The sequence below is a fragment of the Zootoca vivipara genome, chromosome 15 (genome assembly GCF_965207765.1).
Source record: "Zootoca vivipara chromosome 15, rZooViv2.hap1.1, whole genome shotgun sequence".
In the NCBI taxonomy this organism is placed as follows: Eukaryota; Metazoa; Chordata; class Lepidosauria; order Squamata; family Lacertidae; genus Zootoca; species Zootoca vivipara.
The window spans coordinates 39869422-39890748 of record NC_142598.1 but is presented as its reverse complement, the minus strand read 5'-3'; the positions used below and the strand labels follow the sequence as shown (position 1 = coordinate 39890748).

At 45.3% G+C, this 21327-nt stretch overlaps 1 protein-coding gene across 3 annotated transcripts in view; it reads right to left on the bottom strand.

Annotated features, from left to right (window-relative positions):
• Positions 1-21327, bottom strand: part of ADAMTSL1 (ADAMTS like 1) — a 460511-nt gene that overhangs the window by 46019 nt on the left and 393165 nt on the right. For all 3 annotated transcript variants that reach the window (XM_088659038.1, XM_088659040.1, XM_088659039.1), the window contains 4 exons: positions 19632-19811; positions 14739-14892; positions 11285-12422; positions 1813-1940 (listed from right to left, as the gene is read on the bottom strand). In XM_088659038.1, coding sequence (XP_088515164.1) covers positions 1813-1940; positions 11285-12422; positions 14739-14892; positions 19632-19811 — 1600 coding nt within the window. The remainder of the gene's footprint in view (positions 1-1812; positions 1941-11284; positions 12423-14738; positions 14893-19631; positions 19812-21327) is intronic.

The following is a 21327-nucleotide window of genomic DNA, read 5'->3' as shown; positions in this document are numbered from 1 at the left end:
AACATGTTCCATTCAGTCATGGAAAGTTCACCAAGTTCTGATGTTTTACAGGGTGCTCCTAAATCAAGGAGGAGGAAAAAGAGACCTCAAATGGCAATTGGCCTTTTAATTTTTCCTGGTGGTTTCTTCTTCTTTTTCTTCTTTCACAATCTCTTCGTTAGACTAAATATCTGTCAGCTGCTCAGCCCATAAAAAGTAGCAAACTACTCCAAAAATGGAACCACATTTTCTCTCTGGGCCCTCATGTGTTAAATTAATCAAAGAGGCTGAGTGTTTCATTTAGACTGCTCAAAGCTTACCCACTTCCTCTGCAGAAAAGTTCTGGCCTCCACTTTTGAAAGAAAATGTGTGTGGTTTATTTTTCCTCCTTCTTCTTTTGGTTAATTGCATTTTCATTATCTCAAACTTGGTGTCCAGATTTCCAGCTGCTGAGTGACTGGGCACCTTCAACTCCTGCTTGACGGATGAAGCTATTCGGAGACTTCCTTCATGTAGCATTGTCTCTTGAAAATATGACCCAGAGGGCCTTGCATTTGCTAATTTGTTTGCATGAGAAAATGAATTCAAGACATTGAGCATTTTATTAGAAAAATGATTGCTGGTTGCTGAAAACCCAAAGGCGTGTCTATCTGTTTCGTGAATTCCCCTCTCCCCACTTTTTCGGGAGACAGTGATTGATTAGCCTGCGCTGGATGAAAACTGTGACTTGAATCAAGAAGCTTTCTTCCAAAAATGTATTCTATACTTTTAGCCTTTGAAACTTGCCCATCAGAAGCATAACTGGCTGCAAAGGCTCTCTGCAGAATGGATTGTTATGTCGCACCACAAAATGCTAAGCCTGAAAACTTCCATGTTAAATCCATTTTTGATACCATTCCATTGTTGATAGGAGAGTTCCATAACAGATGAATTATTCCAGTGTTTTATATTACAGTGAAGTTTTTTTAAAAAAAGAGTCTACATTCTCCTAATTGCATTAGTTTTTCAAGGAGACATAACTGTACTGATTTTCAATGGAAATATTCCAAAAGTAGGCACGAAGCAAGCAGAGAGAGAGAGAGAGAGAGAGAGAGAGAGAGAGAGAGAGAGAAGGGGGGGGGATGCATAACACAAAACCTGGACATAACACGAAACCTGGGTTGGGAAACCTCAGACCAGGGGCCAAGTGGAGCCCTCCAAGTCTCTCTCTATAGCCCTAACCAAGGTTTCCATCAAATAAAACAACAAACTGCTGTTAGTTTACATGGAAACAGTTGCTTCTGATCCCCTCCTTGCAGCTGGGGAGGCGCAAGGAGCAGGTTTGCTGCATGGAATGTGAACTATGGTTTAGCATTACATCCAAACAAGATAAACATCATGCTGTATATCAGGGGAAGGTGACCTTTTTAAAAAGATATCCACACACCTGAAACCTTGTGGTACATTTTACCGAGGCTTTAATGTCACTGAATGCGTATGGGTGATAGAAAATAATCCTGTCAGAAAGGAAAGCTGTTGTATTATCTGCTTACTCGTTTTAGCAATCGTCCTACGACGACTCAGATTTAGCATTTTCTCTTTCTTTGGCTTTGTTTTTCTATTTTTCTCTGGATTGCAAAGGAATACTGAATTTTTGCTGAAGATATAATTCTTTGCTGGGTGCAAAAGCATTGCTAAACTATTTCAACTGCTGTTGCTCTGAGTAGAAACTTTACAATATCTGCAAGGGCTTTGCACCTCGGACCCTGGCCTGCTCCACTTCTGAGCTTAACTATTCAAAAACAGAAGAGGAAAAAGCAAGTATTTCTGTGATGACTGCTAGGAACATATTACCTGCTAACGTGACGGCAATGGAAACAGAGTCAGATCCCAACGCATTAGTTGCATTGCAGGTATAGAATCCGACGTCTGCTTCGACAGGCTCCAGGATTTGCAAGGAGTCATCTGGCTGAAGAAGTATCCTGCAGCGACAGACCAATAGGTAAGTCTAAGATCCCTTGCCAAGTATGCTATTACTCAGCACTTCTAAGGGGTAGGGGGGGGAGAGAGAAAGAGAAAGTTCCAGCTAGCTATTTAAATAAATATATATGCAGAACAACAAGTTACAAGGCCTCATACATTCCAATTTTGTAGATTCTGTTTAATTAAATAACAAGTTTTAAAATCCAGCAATAACAAACCACATAAGGCATCTGTAGCCTTCTGTTTTTTAAACCATGCACATATTAACTTTTCAGGTTCTACCTTGATACGGCACACTGCTTTGTGCATTGGCGTTGACTTGTTCAAGTCCTACTGCATGTCTCAGTGCCTTGCAGCCTCCCCACCGCAGCTTCGCAGCATCCGTTAATTGCAATCTCTAGTACAAAGGCATAGTCTTCACAACCCTGTGACCACGTCCCAAGGCAGGGAATGGTCCCCAAACCCCAGGACCTGGTGACTACCTCCACCTGTGCCGGTCCTCTGTCTAACCATCAATCTGGTCAATACGGTCACCCCAAAGCTCCGCATCATCCTTCCATTTCACCTTTCCCCAGAAAACATGCATATATTTGTTGCTGGGCCTCCAAACATCTGAGGTTGCCTTAGCTAAGTTTCCTCCCTTCCCAGCCTGGGCTGTTCATATTCTAAGGCTTCTCCAACTATGTGACTAAATTTGATGCAAGGGGGAGCAAGGAGGATTAGGGAAATCCTCTTTCGAATGTCATTATCATGTGAATGTAGAAGACTAGGGGGCTGCCAATTTTTAAGGAGCAGATTCCATTGACTTCAGCGCAAGTAGCACCACGATCTCTCCTGTGGGAACTACGGGAAACAGCCCATTAACAGCGTCTTGTTTTTCATAGACAATGCTACTTCGAATACCTATACATTCTTTTGAATAATCGCTCCCAGAGCAGGACTCCAACATTTGCTGAAAACCATGCTGCCACTGTTGGTTCTTCTGAGATGGCAGCCCCAGTGGCTGCTTCAACTTCGAGCCTCTTTATATTGTATGAGTCAGGGGTTGCCAACTTTTCTGAGCCCATGGGCATATTTACAAACCAGAAAAACTGTTGTGGGCATCACATACACACGCAAAGCATCCTATTCTTCTCCCAAACCTGATAATCAGTAGGAGAAGGGTGGGGAGATGACCCTACAGGCATCAGGACAGGCCTCTGCAGGTGTTGCAGGTGTGTCCAAAGGTGCCACTTTAAGGTAAAAGATAAAGGAAACCCTGGATGGTTAAGTCCAGTCAAAGGCGACTATGGGGTTGTGACGCTCATCTTGTTTTCAAGGCTGAGGAAACCAGCGTTTGTCCACAAACAGCTTTCCGGGTCATGTGGCCAGCATGACTAAACCACTTCTGGTGCAACGGGACACCGTGACGGAAACCAGAGAGCACGGAAATGCCGTTTACCTTGCCGCCGGAGCGGTACCTATTTATCTACTTGCGCTGGTGTGCTTTCAAATTGCTAGGTTGGCAGGAGCTGGGACAGAGCAAAGGGAGCTCACCCCGTCGCGGGGATTCGAACCGCCGACCCTCCGATTGGCAAGCCCAAGAGGGTCAGTGGTTTAGATCACAGTGCCACCCGCATCCCTGGAGCCACTTTGGTGACCTCTGGGTAAAGTAATTAAATCTGAAATCTGGTTGACACTAAAGAAAGGAGCTCTAAGCTGGCCAGAACCTCCCTTCTTTCATCTGATGAAGTAGATTTTTCTCTACCAAAGTTCATGGCACAATATATCTGCTGCTCTTGGTCTGTCACAACTGCACATTTGATTTTTGGTTTTGATTTTTTTGCTGCTGCAAAATTAGCAATCAGATTACTAGATTTCACGCTTCCTGTTTCCAGGGAAATCTTTCCACGTTGCCTTCTTGTCTATCAGCAGAATTCTGCATACTTGCCAGGAACTGCTGTGTGCTGCAAAGAATTTTGGGGCATGTACTAAAGTGCAAACTCAGCTCACGTAAAACAGGAGGAAAGTCCTACTGTTCCTCACCATTAACTCTGTATGAACTGAGATTTTGTGCCCCTAGCATTTGGACAGCTCATCAGAAGGCAGCTTCACACTGCACATGATTGTGCCAGACAAACTCCTTTAGTGAAGACCAGGGGTCAGCAAACTTTTTCAGCAGGGGGCCGGTCCACTGTCCCTCAGACCTTGTGGGGGGCCAGACTATATTTTGAGGGGAAAAATGAATGAATTCCTATGCCCCACAAATAACCCAGAGATGCATTTTAAATAAAAGGACACATTCTACTCATGTAAAAACATGCTGATTCCCGGACCGTCCGTGGGCCGTATTTAGAAGGTGATTGGGCCGCATCCGGCCCCTGGGCCTTAGCTTGGGGACCCTGGTGAAGACGGTCTGCCATTTAACACCTTCTCATAGATGAACCTGATAAATTTCTGAGGAACCCCCCCCCCCCAGCTTGAAAACCTTTATTGTGTGCAGTCGAGGATGCATTGGCAGCAGGTTTCTGGTGTGTGTGTGTGTGTGTGTGTGTGTGATGCCTTCCTTTCTATGGAGAAATGTTTTGTGATTCCTGAGGATATATCCGCTTAGCACCAGGAATGAGGAAGGGTAAAAGCACTGTGCCTGGATCCCAAAACATTCATGAACTGGGAAGAAACTGGAAGGGAGTGAGATTGTGAGTTGACAAATGGCAGGGAAAGGGTTAAGCAGCCTCTTCCTGTCCCTTCCTTTTGCCTGAAGAATGTCTTAGGCTGCTCAAACTTCAAGAAAGAAGATTCCACCTCAACATCAGGAAGAACTTCCTGACAGTAAGAGCTGTTCGGCAGTGGAATTTGCTGCCAAGGAGTGTGGTGGAGTCTCCTTCTTTGGAGGTCTTTAAGCAGAGGCTTGACAGGCATATGTCAAGAATGCTTTGATGGTGTTTCCTGCTCGGCAGGGGGTTGGACTGGATGGCCCTTGTGGTCTCTTCCAACTCTATGATTCTATGCTTTTCATTTAAAACAGCAACACCACACACTGGGAGAAAAAGGCATGCCATTTCTAGTTTAGCCCCGAATTCTTCTTCATCTGATTTGCTGACTATCTGAATTCTGTGTCTGCCACCTATGTGATCCTGCGTAATTGCAAGCCAGTGTAAACAGCAATACAGTTTATTCAAACTCAAGAGATCATTGGGATAAACCATACTTTGCAAGTGACAAGCAGGCAACTAAGATCCAGGGAGTCTAGTTGACTTTTCCGAGACCACACAAGGAACCTAGGAGCAGCGCTCTCTCGTCTTTCACATCCCGTGTGCCAATTCCAACGTTAATCTTGCCTACTTACGTTTCGAAATAGCATAAAAGGAAGCAGCCAGGAAAAGGATGGTAATAATAACAATGATGCAGATATTTGCAAACTGGGAGATGGGAATGAGCCTGCGACTCAACTCAGGCGCAGCCCCTTTGCATATTTGGTGCAAGTCTTTCATGGAACTGTTCCAGTGGTGTGAAGACTGGACTTCCAAACATTTTGGGACTTTTCCTGCCCACGTCTGCTAATACTGTTCCAAAGGGAGAGCAGGAAGGTGTAACTTCAGAAGAGGGCCCCAGGCTTCTTCCCAAACAGCTGGGAAAAATCCCCACATCCCACTAACTGGACAAAATCATTATTATGTATTAAAAACATTTGTAGCGTATTACATATCCATCATCTTTAGAAATTATCATCTGTTCCAGGCTTCTCTAGCAATAGTCTCCTGTTTTAACTCGAGGGAATAGCTGGCATTTGCAAAACAGAGGAAGCTTCTACAGCAGTTATATATGCAAAGCAAAAGCACCCCAATCCCAAGAATATAGGGATCAGGGGGATCCCTTTGAGAGAGGGAAATGCATAAAAATAGGTGGGGTGCACTCAGAAACAAACCCTCCAAGTGTCCCAATTTTCCAGAGTTAATCCCGCAGAGCCTAGGGCTTGCCAATCGGCAGGTCGGCAGTTTGAATCCCCACGACAGGGTGAGCTCCCATTGCTCAGTCCCTGCTCTTGCCCACCTAGCAGTTCAAAAGCACGTCAAGTGCAAGTAGATAAATAGGTACCGCTCTGGCGGGAAGGTAAATGGCGTTTCTGTGTGCTGCTCTGGTTCGCCAGAAGCGGCTTAGTCTTGGTGGCCACATGACCCGGAAGCTGTCTGCAGACAAACGTTGGCTCCCTCGGCCTGTAAAGTGAGATGAGCGCGTAACTCCAGCGTCGTCGGCAACTGGACCTAACAGTCAGGGGTACCTTTACCTTTTTTAATCCCGAATTTACAGAAGCTGGATAGGCATAGCCAGGATTTATTTTAGGAGGGGGACAGGGTTTATGTTAATGAGGGGGAAGTACCAAGTTATCTGAGATGCAATTGGTCATTTAGTTAAAAGTATTTTTGTGTATTTACTTGATTGGGGGCCCCCAGATGCCCCCCTGCCCGTCGTGGCTGCGGCCATGCGTCCAGGGTCTGATTTGATCCTGGAATGTCCTGCTTTCCTTAGGACATCCTTAGGACAACTAAGATGTTTGAAAACCAAGGTACGACTGTAATGAAATTGTTGTTGTCCTTGTTTTAATCGAGAAAGTGTTGGAGGGCATGCAAGAACTTAGATCATGCTTGTGGAGCAGAGGGTAGGAGCCAAGGATAAAGTCTATATCACTCATGGGGGTGGATGTGGCATGGAGATTTTGGAGATAATATGCCGCAGACCTTGTGTTATCAATGGTGCCTCTGTATCATTCATAATCACACATAAATATACACAGGTAAGCTGGACTTGGGCCAAAGGATTTCCAAGCTTGGGCCTCTGTAAATCTATAGGTGGCCCTAACACACACTCCCCTCTCTCTCTCGTTTTGCAACTTCCACTTTAAAAAACTAATACTAGAAACTTCCTCAACCCGTTCTTAAGTTCAATTAATTGGGGGGGGGGGACACTATAGGCAAGGTTGCTTTTCTCAGAAGAAAATTTCAGCAGCTGTTTCACATAAATTGTTTTGCCAGGATGGTGACAGAAAAACAAATTGGGGGAGTAACCAAGGCAAAAGAGGATGCGAAAGCTGGAGAGAGAAAGCCCATCCGAGCGCAATCAAAATTGCTTACCATGCGCTGAAGAGATTTCTTTTTTTTGTTTTCCCCTTGAATGAAAACTGCTGCCTCATGAACCACAAACTTAAGGATATTTGATCTCACTCACAGCTCCATGGGTGGCAACACTCTAAAACAAACCAGATTAAGGCCACCCATCAAATACTTTTTTTGGGGGGGGGAGGGAAAAAGAAAACTAGGGAAGGGCAGCGCACACACTCTACCTTTAAAACACATTTGAAGCACATTTTACTCCTCAAAGAATTCTCGGCACCCTCATAGAGTTACAATTCCCAGCCACCCTTAATAAACTACAGTGGCCAGAATTCTCTGAGGAGTAAAAATGTGCTTCAAATGTATAGTGTGTACGCAGACAAGGTTCTGTCCCACCAAAAGCTATGTTGACCTTCCTATTGCTCTGCAAAATGGAGGATGCAAAAAGGATTTCGCCTTACATATTTTGGAATGCTTTCAACGTCATCGAAAGAAGCCCGGGGTCTTCTTAAGCAGAACATAAAAGAAGAGGGTAATTCCTTCCTCCAGAAAGGGTAGCCTTCAAGATGGCATGTAATCACTACACATCTATTTAGAAACCAACCTCTGCAAAACTCACACTTGTGTGCACAAAATACCCTTTTTGTCCACAGGTAAGTGTCTTCTGGTTCAACATGCTCATCTAAATAGTATAGCACGGTCATGAACAAGGCTTTGAAAACGAGTGGTCAAATAGTTAGGACTGCTTCACACGTTGCATTTTGAGGTGTACATCTGAGATGCTTTAGGTGTACACCTAAAAATGCGGAACTGGAATGTGACGGATGCATTTGTAAACTGACTGCACTTCCAACTTGACTGTACCCTTTGTGGTAACCCCAAGTTTGCCTCTACAAAAAGAAAAAGAAATACCTATATGAAATGGTACTATGGGTGATACTGAGAGTGAAAATACGTTATTTATCTAAATTTAGAATCACAGAATTGTAGAGTTAGAAGGGACCTCAAGGGTCATCAAGTCCAACCCTCTGCACTGCATGTATCTCCTCACAGGACTCATTCCACTCTATCGAGAGCACCTCACCCCAGGAAGTTGCCAAAACCTGGAACCAACTAATTGCTCCATAACAACAAAGCACTTTATTGGTGCACATATGCTCCTCAAGCACATTTACTTGCAGCATGGGATCAAGATACAGTGGTACCTCGGTTTATGAACACAATTGGTTCCGGAAGTCTGTTCATAAACTGAAGCGTTCATAAACTGAAGCGAACTTTTCCATTGAAAGTAATGGAAAGTGGATTAATCCGTTCCAGAGTACTTAAACTGAAGCGTTCATAAACTGAAGCGAACTTTCCCATTGAAAGTAATGGAAAGTGGATTAATCCGTTCCAGACGGGTCCGCGGAGTACTTAAACTGAAGCGTTCATAAACTGAAGCATGGGTGTAATTGGTTCCGGAAGTCTGTTCATAAACTGAAGCGTTCATAAACCGAAACGAACTTTCCCATTGAAAGTAATGGAAAATGAATTAATCCGTTCCAGATGGGTCCACGGTGTTCATAAACCGAAAATTCATAAACCGAGGTGTTCATAAACCGAGGTTCCACTGTACAATGTTCTCTTGCTTGATATCAAGCTTAATCCTTGTGTGGACTTAATGAATATCAATTTATTTTTAAAAGCGCCGGCACACACACAAATACCTGTACACCACATCACAGTAAGTTCAAAAAGAACTTATCTGAACCTATCTGAAGAAGTGTGCATGCACACAAAAGCTCATACCAATGACAAACTTAGTTGGTCTCTAAGGTGCTACTGGAAGGAATTTTTTAAATTTTTATTTCAAAAAGAATGTATTCTTCTTCTTCTTATTATTATTATTCACTTTATGGGCACTTTCCCAACAGGATGTAACCACTGACAATGCAAACATGTGTATGCAACTCTCTACAGGCCAGAAATATATTTTTACAGGATGATGTCCAATCAAATATATATACCATAGGCCTATTCTTGATTAAGACTGCATGTGCTTTTCATAACAAATACATTCCTGTTCTTACATTGCGGGTGGGAGAGGCACACACATTTTTCTTTTAGTGGTAAAAATCAAATGTATCATCTGCCAGGGAAATAACAACAACAACAACAACAATAATAATGAATGAAAATGCCGTTTTAAAAAGCAACGATGCTGGAAATGCTAGTAAATTACAGGAATCATTGCACTTGGAGAGCTTCTAGCCACAGAAAAGGGAGAGCAGCAAGCAAGCCAATTCCGTATCTAAACCGCAAGCAATGAAGTGCACCTTGGATAAATCACAAACTTGCTAGATCCTCGACAGAAACAGCCATTTAAAATTAATTTTAGCTCTGAGAGTTGACTCTTGTGTGCCTTCTCATTTCCTAGGCTGACCCCGGTGACCGGACTCGGATATTTAACCTTGGGCCCATAACTTACGCGTAGAGGAAACATGTACTGGCAGCAGATTCTTGGATGGCTGCCTTGTAAATACGTCAACTAATGCAGATGCCTCTGAGCACACCAGCAGGTCTTAAGCTGCTCTCCAACCCTGTGCTTGCGTAGCACCACAAATTAACACACAGCTGAACACATAGCGAGGATGCAAGGCCCCAGGTACATGATCAAATATCGCCATCCGTAAGAAAACGACACAGAGAGGAGTTTTGCTTAAAAACAAAAGCAAAACAAAAACACCCCCCCCACGTTTTCTTCACAAATTAGAAGCTGCCTTGTACCGAGTTATCTCCCAATGACTCAACCCCCCTTAAAACAACGGTAAGCAAACTTTTTGGCAAGGATGCCACAAGTCAAAGCTAATGCATTAGATGTGCTACTCTTTTTGTGCCTGTGTTATATAGCGGACAGGGGGTTGGACTTGGCCTGGAAGAAACTTTAGCTATTGTAAATGCTGGGGCCGTATCTTTTATCACATGTGAAACTTTCCCATATATGGGTCCCATATATAGCTGCAGCTGCTGTTAATAACGACTGCTCACTTCACCGGAGGCAATTTAACCCAAACCGAAAATGGTATTATTTTTCACTTGGGTGTGTAAATAATCATCCCTATATATGCTGATCATTCAGAGGACTCGGAGGAATTTATTACAGATGGATGTTTGACAGTTCAGGCTACAGGTTTTATTGCCCATGAAGAGTTTGGAAATGAAGAAGTAGCCTTCTTGGTGCAGCAATTCTCTCCCTGCCAACATAGGAGAGGGAACACGTCTTCACTGAAAGGCCTCTCTCTCTCTCTCTCTCTCTCTCTCTCTCATGTTCTTGACAACCCCCTAAGCCCTTCGAACAATTAAACAGTTCCTTTTCACTGTGCATCATCGATCTTGCTAAAAAATGTTGCTAAAAAGATTCTATGTTAATTATGTTTCAAACTACATTTTTAAATTAAAAAATCAAAATCAGCCAGAGACAGGCTATCAGAAAGACAGCAGATGAAGGTGCTTAAAAAATGGGTTCTGAATTGCTCTTTATTAAACAAAGTTCTGTGTTCCCCATTTACTGTACTCAGGAATCTATTTAAAAAAGGCTGTAATTTCCCCTGCTTTTGGCCAAAGTGGATGAAATTTACAGTCGCAAGAGTCCCTCCAGAATATATTAAACCTGCTAAGTTGTAGGTATTTCATGCGGGGAATCTTTAAAGTTAAATTCATATTAACAGTCTATAACTTTTTCATTTTCTGCCAAAATTTGCAGGCCTGGCTGCTTCCATCTGAGTGAAGTGTGTCAAATTTTAGAATTTATAGCTGCATAATGATAGCTGCAGTAGTGTTTTTTGTTTTTCTGTTTGCAAGGGCAGAATTTACTGTTCTGGGATGAGTGCTGTAGGAATCACAGGGGAGGCATGAAACAAAGAACATGGATCCTCAGGAAATACTGTGGTGGCAGAAATGAAACCCCTCCCAGAAAGGACCCTGTTCCCCAAGGTAGGCTTCTAGCTCCCCAGGTTTTCTTGGGCTACAGTGGGGATCTCCCCGTTGATCTCTCTCCCTAGGGGAAGGTATTGATCCATGCACTGAATAGCAAAGACAGGTTTTAATCAGTATGAGCCTGTACATTCCTGAGGTCATCACATGGACAGTACCACTCCACACTGTGTGTGCCTGCTTGCAAAGCGTGCCCCCGGAACAGGATAAATACTAAAACAGAAAACGAAGGAAGTGCATAGCTGAATTCTTGGGGTGGTAAAATCAACAGAATTTGTTACCTTTTGCTGAACTGCACAACCTCTCCATTCTTTGCCCAGCTAATGGTGGGCTTTGGGTTCCCAACTGCCTCGCAGTGAAGAAGCACACTTAGCGTCCCGCTAGCTAAAACGACAGTATGTCCCAGATGGGTGACCACTTCAGAGGCAGAGAGCTGCTGCGCTGCAGATATCTTCTTGAGAATGGCAGGCTTTCTAGGAGGCCCCCGCGAGCCGTTTGCCAGCTCCGGCGACAAGTGGGCTTCAGCCGAAGACGTTCTCAAGGAGCTGGTAAACTCGGAAAAATACTTGCTGAACGGGACCTCCACCGAAGCAGAACTGACCCTGCCCCCTTGCGTTTTGAAAAGGGACTCCTGGTGTTCCAAATGGCTCTTGAAAATTTCGTGGGCCAACTGCGCAACCAGCTGCTTGCTATAGATATCCTGAACTTCCTCTGGCTGTTGGGACAAGTTTCTCAGGATGTCGTCCAAGCGATCCTGGCTGGCGACCATGGTGAAAGGAAGCGTGTACTCCTGGCCCTGATCTTCCTCAGAAGAGATGTTTCTCTCCGCAGAGTCCTGAGCTTCCCATGGCTCCGGGTGGTCGCGAGGCCAGCCTCTGTACTCCAGAAGCCTCGAGACAATGTCATCGTAGCGGCTGCTAGGGTCGGTAAGAAGCCCCCGTTTCTCGGTTTTGCTCCCATTGAAGAGGATTCCGTTCTGGTGCTTCTCCTGGGCGTGCAAAGCTTCGTTCAAGCTGGCCTTCCTCGTGGCTTCTTCTTCCTTCATCATCCCAAGAGACAAGGCAGTCATGCGCTTGTTGTGGCCTCCTATGAGCTTAATCACAAAATGCTCCCGAGCCAGCCCTGCTGCGCACGTGTACGTCCCCGTATCGGAGGGCTTCAGCCGATGAATTTTCATATATCCATACGGAGCAATAGTCACGTGAGCCGAGCTGATGAGCCGCTTGCCATCTTTCTCCCATGTGATCATTGGCTTCCGGAACCTTCTCACGGGGCACCTGAGGATGACGGAGGTTTTGGGGAGAAGGTAGGCATACCCGCCAACAACGAAGTGCAGCTTTCGCTGTTTCCTTGTTTGGATGAAGACTTTCTTCTGAGCCATGATCAGAGGGGTTTGCTTGTGAGACGGCCTCTGGTGTCCTGAAATGTAATTAATAATGTTTGGAAATGGAACCATATCACCTCTCCATTCTCAGCCTAGTGAGTTCAGGTGGAAACTAGAATTGGGTTATTCCCTCTCTGCCATTTTGTTCCAGTTAACCTGTGATATGCTGTGATCAGATTTCACACTTCCTGTTCTAACTCCACAACATTGGCTGCCGCTGTGGCAGGAGGCAGGGAGGGCCAAAGAGAGCATAAAGGTAAAAGTAAAGGTAAAGGACTGTTAAGTCCAGTCAAAGGTGACTATGGGGTTGTGGTGCTCATCTCGCTTTCAGGCCAAGGGAGCCGGTGTTTGTCCACAGGCAGCTTTCCAGGTCATGTGGCCAGCAGGACTAAGCCAGTTCTGGTGAAACCAGAGCAGCGCACAGAAATCCCGTTTACCTTCCTGCCGCAGCAGTACCTATTTATCTACTTGCACTGGTGTGCTTTCGAACTGCTAGGTTAGCAGGAGCTGGGACAGAGCAACGGGAGCTCAAATGACATATCCATGGGTTGATACACTATATCAGGCACCCCCAAACTCATCCCACCATCTGTTTTGGGACTACAGTTCCCATCATCCCTGACCACTGGTCCTGTTAGGTAGGGATGATGGGAGTTGTAGTCCCAAAACAGCTGGAGGGCCGAGTTTGGGGATGCCTGCACTATATCATGGCATGGGGTACTACACTCTAATCTAGGAGAGGGGAAGGAAAATCGACACGGAGATATCATTTCCAGTAGCACCTCAGTGTCTTCTACAAACGTCGTTTGCACCTCATCAAACAAAATAAACAGCTTCTTTTTGGCACTGGCTGTTATTTTAGCTATTATGATTTTCATCAAATAGGTGGGTGGCAGCTGCACCCTCTCCCCCCAAATCAGAAAACAGCAATGCAGCAATGTCTTTCCGTGGAGGAGCCCATCTAATGAACACAAGGAAGGTGCAAAAGAAAAAGGGGAACCCCCCCTTGTTAAATGTTCATCGTTTCAGCCCTGTGGGGCCCCACAGCTGAGAGCAGCAAGGAGGAATAAATGCGGTGGAGTCTCAAGGGTGTAATGTGAAGCAGAACAAATCTAGTTTGAGCGGGTTGAAAACCCCATGGTGGATAATATTAGACTTCATTAGTTATGTGGGTCCCTGAGTTCAGATCTCTGTGCCAGACAACTGAAAAGAATATGAGGACTGGGTCATGGATTTTGAAAATAATGTTACATTTTGCACTTAGAAATCAAATCCCAATGTAGCATTTATGAATGGCCCATCCATGTATAAATCACAGCTGCTGCAAACTTATACAAACAAGCCCCCAATTCTTTCCTTCTCGCTGTACTTCTCCATTTTTCAGGCAGAAGTTATGATACATGAGTAGCGTACTCATCTTAAATGACATTATACTAAACACATAGGGTGACACCCACCATTTCCTGATTCCCCCTCCCATATTTTTTTTGAGGGGGGTGCGCTGAGGGTGCAAGGGATGGGTGGAACAGTTCTGCCAATGAGGGACGCTGTTAAACATCACCCATAAACCTCTGGAACGCTAAACCCAATTATTATTGTTTTGAAAGGGACCCCCACCCTTTTATATGTTCTTCATGGAAAACAAACAAGCCCTGGAAATTTCGGGCACAATTGAATACAACTGCAATAGTTAACTTTCTTATGAAACTTTTATCATTTTGAAAACATGGAACCCATTTGCCCCAAAGGGATTAAGGGGCATTTTCTCGCTGAATCAATTCCCAAATGACAGGAATGGTGAGAGCTATAGTCCACAATAGCCACAATAAGGTCTCTCCTTTTTTCGGTCCATAATTCACCCATGTCTATTTTTGCAGACTCCCAGGGTAGACCAAGGACTGCTTCACAAGCCACCTTGCCATTGATTCAGATTTCGGTGTGTGCGCCAACTACTCATTAAGGCCTTTTTCCAACTTGCTGCCTGATTTTTAAGAAACACAGGCAAAGTATTATGGGAAAGTCTTATGAATGGGATCTAGAGCAGGCATCCCCAAACTTTGGCCCTCCAGATGTTTTGGACTACAATTCCCATCTCCCCGACCACTGGTCCTGTTAGCTAGGGATCATGGGAGTTGTAGGCCAAAACATCTGGAGGGCCGCAGTTTGGGGATGCCTGATCTAGAGGGCAAATAATCCTTTGTGCTGATTGAGTTCAGCCTCTGCTGAACTTCCAGGTGCTTTTGCAGTAAATTGTTACTGAGTAAAGGGCTATACAAACTCCTTTTTGGTCCGGCGGAGATGCCACAAACCCTCGGAATTCCCACCGGCCCCAGTTGCTTTTCTATACTCACTTGCACAGGTTGCTATTGCACATGGCCTGACCAACGATGAGAACGGCAAGGGCGGGCACAGCGATGAATTGATGATGGCAGAAAGCCCGGTGTTTAGCATTTTCCTGCAAATAGCATTTCGCTTCTGGGTTCCCTCACCACAGCTCACAGAACACTAGGCACAAACAGGAGCTGATTAGGAAGGTCACATGTTAAAAGACAAAGAGGGGCAGAGAAAAGGGCCAGAGGCAGCTGGGTGCATGGACTGCAATCTCTTCCCATGGCCACTATGCTTTAAAATATTAGGGTACATTACTCTGTACAGAAGGGAATTCCCCTTTGCAGATTTTTGTGGACTGGGCAATGCTCATCATACATGTAAGGTTTTCACAGTATCCGCAAGACATCAACCTCGTGATAACGGTGTTCTCTGTCCCCACCCACCACTTTCACCCAGATGCACTGTTTCATGGTTTGGGTTGTTTGTTTTAATTGGTGAAATATACTTCGAGTTGCGTGGTGATTTCGTGCTCTTTATTGCAGCTCGTAAACAGTGAATGAATTTCCCTAAAACCTCAGGCTTTATATACATTATTTACACTAGGCATCCCCAAACTGCAGCCCTCCAGATGTTTTGGCCTACAACTCCCATGATCCCTAGCTAACAGGACCAGTGGTCAGGGATGATGGGAATTGTAGTCCAAAACATCTGGAGGGCCGAAGTTTGGGGATGCCTGATTTACACAATGGGTCCTGTGTGATTGGCTGATTCTGCTTCCCTCCTGGAGCCTGATTGGGCTGCTCCTGCAGGCCAATCAGTTGTTGCATTCTAGGATCCTACTGTCCTTCCAGTGATGAACTCACTGGAAGGACAGATCGTGAAGCTGAGGCTCCAATACTTTGGCCACCTCATGAGAAGAGAAGAATCCTTGGAAAAGACCCTGATTTTGGGAAAGATTGAGGGCACTAGGAGAAGGGGACGACAGAGGACGAGATGGTTGGACAGTGTTCTCGAAGCTACGAACATGAGTTTGACCAAACTGCGGGAGGCAGTGGAAGACAGGAGTGCCTGGCGTGTTCTGGTCCATGGGGTCACAAAGAGTCGGACACAACTAAATGACTCAACAACAACAACAAAGGATCCTACTGACCTAATAGGCTGATTAACTTCCTCCTGGGGCCTGATTGGGCTGCCCCAGATAACCAAGAGCTATCTAAATCGTAAGACAGATGGAAGGGCTCATCTCCATCATCTCCAATGAAGGACCTGCATCCTTGAGCAAAGGGGCTCTCCTTCCTTTGGGCCCTGTGCACATGGTTACAGATGCAGAATTATAAACTCTTAGGTGCATATCCAGTAGCAGCTGCAAGTACCTGGGTCCAGGTTTGCTCTGCTTGCCCTTGCTGTGTGTGCACCACATAAATAAATGGCTCTTGTTGAATCAGGGCTATAAGATATAGCTTTCTAATACTCGTGCAAGGATAGTTGTAGGTGTAGAAAGGGGGGGCACGCCCAAATGTTCTCTGGTGTAGAAGAAAACAGCCGCCTTTTGAAAAAAATAATATAAATGCCGTCATGCAGAAAGTTGTGTAGATTTTTTACATACATTTTGATGAGCAAAATGACTGCCTGAGGAGGGGGTAGAATGCCTGCTTTAGCCCCATAATGGATGCATGTCCTAGCAGCAGATTGCATTATACAATCTATTTATTTGGCAGGATAGATCATTATCAATTAGTTAAGCTTCCTCTACAAAATGCACACACACAAACAAATCCTGGCATGACAGGTTTCTTTCATCGACCAAGCTAGTAACTTTCTCCTTGGCTTTAGGATTAAGCAATATGCTTTTATATCTGTTGGAAGCCACCCAGAGTGGCTGGGGCTACCCAGGCAGTTGGGCGGGGTGCAAATAATAACATCATCATCATTATCTGGTGCGCCAGACATCCCTTACCTGAAAGCCTCTCTCTCTCTCTCTCTCTCTCTCTCTCTCTCTCTCTCTCTCTCTCTCTCTCTCTCTCTCTCTCTCTCTCTGCAATCACTCGATAATGTCAAACCCAAAGTACAGATGTATTCGGCTGTGGATCATTAAACAAGACTAGAAGAGCGCTTTACGCAAATGCTCTCCTACAAAGTGTTTATTGAAGTTGGCAAGCGCCTTTTTGCCGCCTGAGTATTCTATATTACGAGGCTTGTCAGGTGGTTCCTTAGAGAGAAGATAAGGCTGTGTACACATGTTCATTTACTCTGCATCTGCTGCTCTAGGAAGCCATGCACTCATGGTATTAGCCTTGAAATAATGCATTTTGATTCATTCCCCTCAAACCAGCTTTGACCAGAATTGAAAAAAAAAATGACTTCTCTGCATTTAAGCTGGTAATGTGTATGCAGCCTAAGAAAAGACAGAAAATTATTCCTCTGCAGTGTTACAGAGGAGGTGCTGGTTGGGCCCTCTCCAAAGTGTGCTCTAAGTTCACACAGCACAACCGTGTGGCCCACAAAGCTTTTCTGTAATGGATCGCATTCCCTGCAGCATGCTCTGAACCCTCCTGCAGCACACACCGGTGTTCTGCTGCAGACAAGGCAATGTGGAAAGGCAGCTGTAGCAAACTTCATTCCAGCTGTTGCTCTTGTCTCAGAGCCCACCTGGTCCCAATGAAAGCTGCTCAGAGCCCACCTGGTCCCAATGAAAGGCAGACCCCATGGGCTGGTTTTGCATAAGTTATAGAGCCAGTGAACTAGCAACCAATGAATTTGTAACATGTAAAGGGACCCCTGACCATTAGGTCCAGTCATGACTGACTCTGGGGTTGCGGCGCTCATCTCGTGTTATTGGCCGAGGGAGCCGGCGTACAGCTTCCAGGTCATGTGGCCAGCATGACAAAGCCGCTTCTGGCGAACCAGAGCAGCAGACGGAGACGCCGTTTACTTTCCTGCTGTAGCGGTACCTATTTATCTACTTGGACCTTGATGTGCTTTCAAACCGCTAGATTGGCAGGAGCAGGGACCAAGCAACAGGAGCTCACCCCGTCGTGGGGATTCGAACCGCCGACCTTCTGATCGGCAAGCCCTAGGCTCTGTGGTTTAACCCACAGCGCCACCCGCTGTCCCAATGAATTTGTACCTCTGTGGAAATAACCTGAGCGCCAGGGCGAACTGTCACTCACTCACCCGCCTGCCCCCAAACCCACCTAGAATGCACATGGTGAAGTTCTGAATTTACAAGCCATCATCTCCAACTCTTATTATGCAGGTTTTGCAGAGATGTTCCAAATGGAAAAGAGCAGCCCTTCAGAAAAGCTTGAGGAAGACACACTGGGGTCTTTACCAGCAGCCAGCTGTGCTAGGGCTACTAGGAGAATCCACCTCACAACTTTCAGGAAAAACATCATGGGAAAGGGGAGACCTATCTGACCCCATCCATTCAGTGAAGGCTGGTCATTGAGGGCCAATGGTGCACGGCCCAACCAACCTCAGCCTGCCTCCGGTCAGCCCCAACCTACCTGCTTTTCTCCTTACAACTTGCCTAGAGGGTGGCAATGCCAGCCAGCTCTCTTCTCCTTAGTCTCAGTGTTGCCCTTGCAGGGAAGAGTATGGGGACAAAACTAAATGTCAGGGGCTGGCTGGATGAGGAAGAGTGGTGGGAGCCGCCTGCCCAAGCAGGCCCGGCTCTAGGTGCAGTCCCGGTGCTGTGGGACGCCAGGGCGCTGGGCCAGCAGGGGGGGCGCTGCGCGACGAAGCCGCACGGAAGCCGTGCTGCGCACTGTGAGGGCGGGCCACTGGAGCGATCTCCACGCCTCAGCGGCAGGGCGCCCAACCTGCTAGAGACGGCCCTGTGCCCAAGAGCCCCCCAGGGAGGACACAGAAAAAGACGACTTCGAACCTGGCGGCCAGCACACAGCGGCGGGGGTGGGGATGGAGGCTGGGCACTGACTAGGGTGATGACTTTTTTAAAAAAAAAATTCTCAAAAATTATGTCCTGTAGCACAAATGATGAACTTTTGCCTATTAATGACTAAAATGAGGTATATTCCATTGAAATATTTAAAAAGGTCACACACAAACCATTTTTAAAAAATTGTATGCCGTTTTACCATTTCATAAAATTGTATTAACAATTCTATATATATTTCGTATCAAATTTGGACACAACGCCCCATTCCACAATGGGGAGTGTTCTTAGCAACATAGGGTATACAAATGTCACACCTGCGCACGGTAAAAGCCCCTTTTTGGGACCTCAAAACTCAGCCAGCAGACGCTGCTGGGCATGCTGGGAAAAGAACCTACAGGAGAGGTAGCAAAACATCGTCCTCTAGCGGCGTTTATACTGTTACTTCAGCTAAAAAAAGCTTCCTTGTGTGTTTGTGAGGGCCCTATATAATGTTGTATATATGTGACTCTAAAGCTTGGGTTCAATTTTAAATCTGCTTACAGTGACTTCAAAAATGGTCAAAAAACTGATGAATAAAATTTTAAAAAATCATTTTGTGCGTGAGGTTTTTTTAAAATCAAATCTCTTTGAAAGTAATATTTTATCTAATCTTTAATTAAAGCCCATCAAATTATGATACAGGGAAATGAGGTTGTAAAAAAGTCATCACTCTACTGGGCACCCACAGATATTTTTTTTGTGGGTGCCTGGGCCACCAGGGTCCCTTGAAGTCAGTGTCCCTATGGAGGAGCGAGTGCCATTGTTTAACTATGCAATGCATGGAAACCACTTTTTCTTATCCATCCTGAATCTTCCAGCATTCTGCTTCATCGGATCCCCCCAACTTCCCATGTTATCCTGGCTGGAGCTGATGGTATTCACAGTCCCGAACATCTGGAGGGTACCACACTGGCTACCCAGTGCTAGAGACGCCCAAGGCTGCGGTTTGTTTTTGTTTTCTACTGCTACCTCATACCTGCGTCCAGTCTGAAAGAAGCCACTCAGGGGGGCAGTCCTCATTTTGGCAGGCTTGTTGGGAGGCGGGTCTCAAAGTGGAGCAGAATGTTTCTGGAAGCTCCAGGAAACTTCCATCGGCCATGCGCTGCTTGCAGAGCACTTCCCGCTTCTGAAGGCCACCCCCGCACGTCTGTGAACACTGGAGGACAACAGAAGGGGCAGAGGCCTCAGAGCTTGCTGACATTGGCAGCGACTGTCATGCATCAGGTTGCTTGAATCTCAACGGAAGTGAATGGGAGCGACCTGACTGCGTGTGAGATGGCAGCCATTACATACAGCCTACTTGTGAGAAGAGTGCAAGTTAAACAAACAGCAGAAGCGGAGCTGTCCTCTTTGCTCAGAAAACCATCTGTACAACACCAGGCCCAACCTAACTCCACTCTAATCCACCCCCCCCCCCACCAAATTTTAATTCATGGGAAAGCTACACCCTGGGTCTTCAATCTGCAGCTCCCCAAATAAGTGGTTTGCAAGGTTAATATTATAAACTACTAAACTACATAGTCCTTTATTTTTATGACTCTTGGTGACTGCTGCGCGCTCTGCTTCCAAAAATAAAGGGGAAGGGTTATTGGAGTCAATGTAAATATGTTAGATTAATTTCTAATGAACCACATCTCCCTCCCTCTTCAAGCTAAATCTTTTCTTGCATACATTAATGTAGGCCAGGAACTAGGTTATAAACTTGTACAGAGATTCACTTGACCCAATGAGGCCAGAGAAGCCCTGCTTCTGGCATTACTTTTTATGCACAAACCACCAGGTTAAAGAACATGGTGCCCATGTTGTAGACTGCAACTTCCACCATGCTGGCTGGGGCTGATGGCAGTTGGAGTCAAAAATCTAAGGTACCATGTTGGGTTCCCAAAAGTAAGCTGAAACTGGTTCTCATTGCACCTGTCAGTTGGCTAATACCGATTAGTGACTTGTATGTTGATCCCCTGGAAGATTTATCATATTCACATTTCCTCTGACGAAAAACTTCCTGCAATCTTGGTTTTGCATGCTATTATCCCTTTTGGTTCCCAATTAAAGAGCGTGAGATCAAGCGAGTGAGAGAACTATTCATTTGCAAGGTTAGCAAGCAGTGAGAAATAAAAGGGATGTCTAAGCCTATACAGTACTTGTGAACCAGCTCTATGTCCCACATATGACAATGTGCATAATGAACCGTGAGTTGGAAGGCAATGGAAACAGGCATGAAGGAGGGAGTTGCGCTGTGTGCTTGTCCCTACAGCCCCTTTCACATTATAGCTAAACCATTTACAAAATGTCTGACGAGGGCTGGCATGATATGGGAGATAAACCTACCCACAACAATGGGTTCTTTCTGATGCTTTAGGATGCTACAGTCTCCCATAAAGGTTTTTTAATGCGCAGGTGTGTGTGCATAGGTACTTAGCTATCCAATCTACCAGACAAAAGACACATACAACACACAAACAGGTTCTGCTTTGTGAAACGCAAAACAAAGGGAGCTTTCAAATTATTTGGGGCTAGTTTTTAGAATTATTCGCTGAGGAGTACCTAGAACAGTAAATGAAGGGAGGCATGGCACAAAGATGAGATTTCTTTTCTTTCTTTGCCCTTGCATTATTATTAATTGTAGCTGCATTTTTATATTGTTGTTGCTATTATTAATGCATCTTTGACAC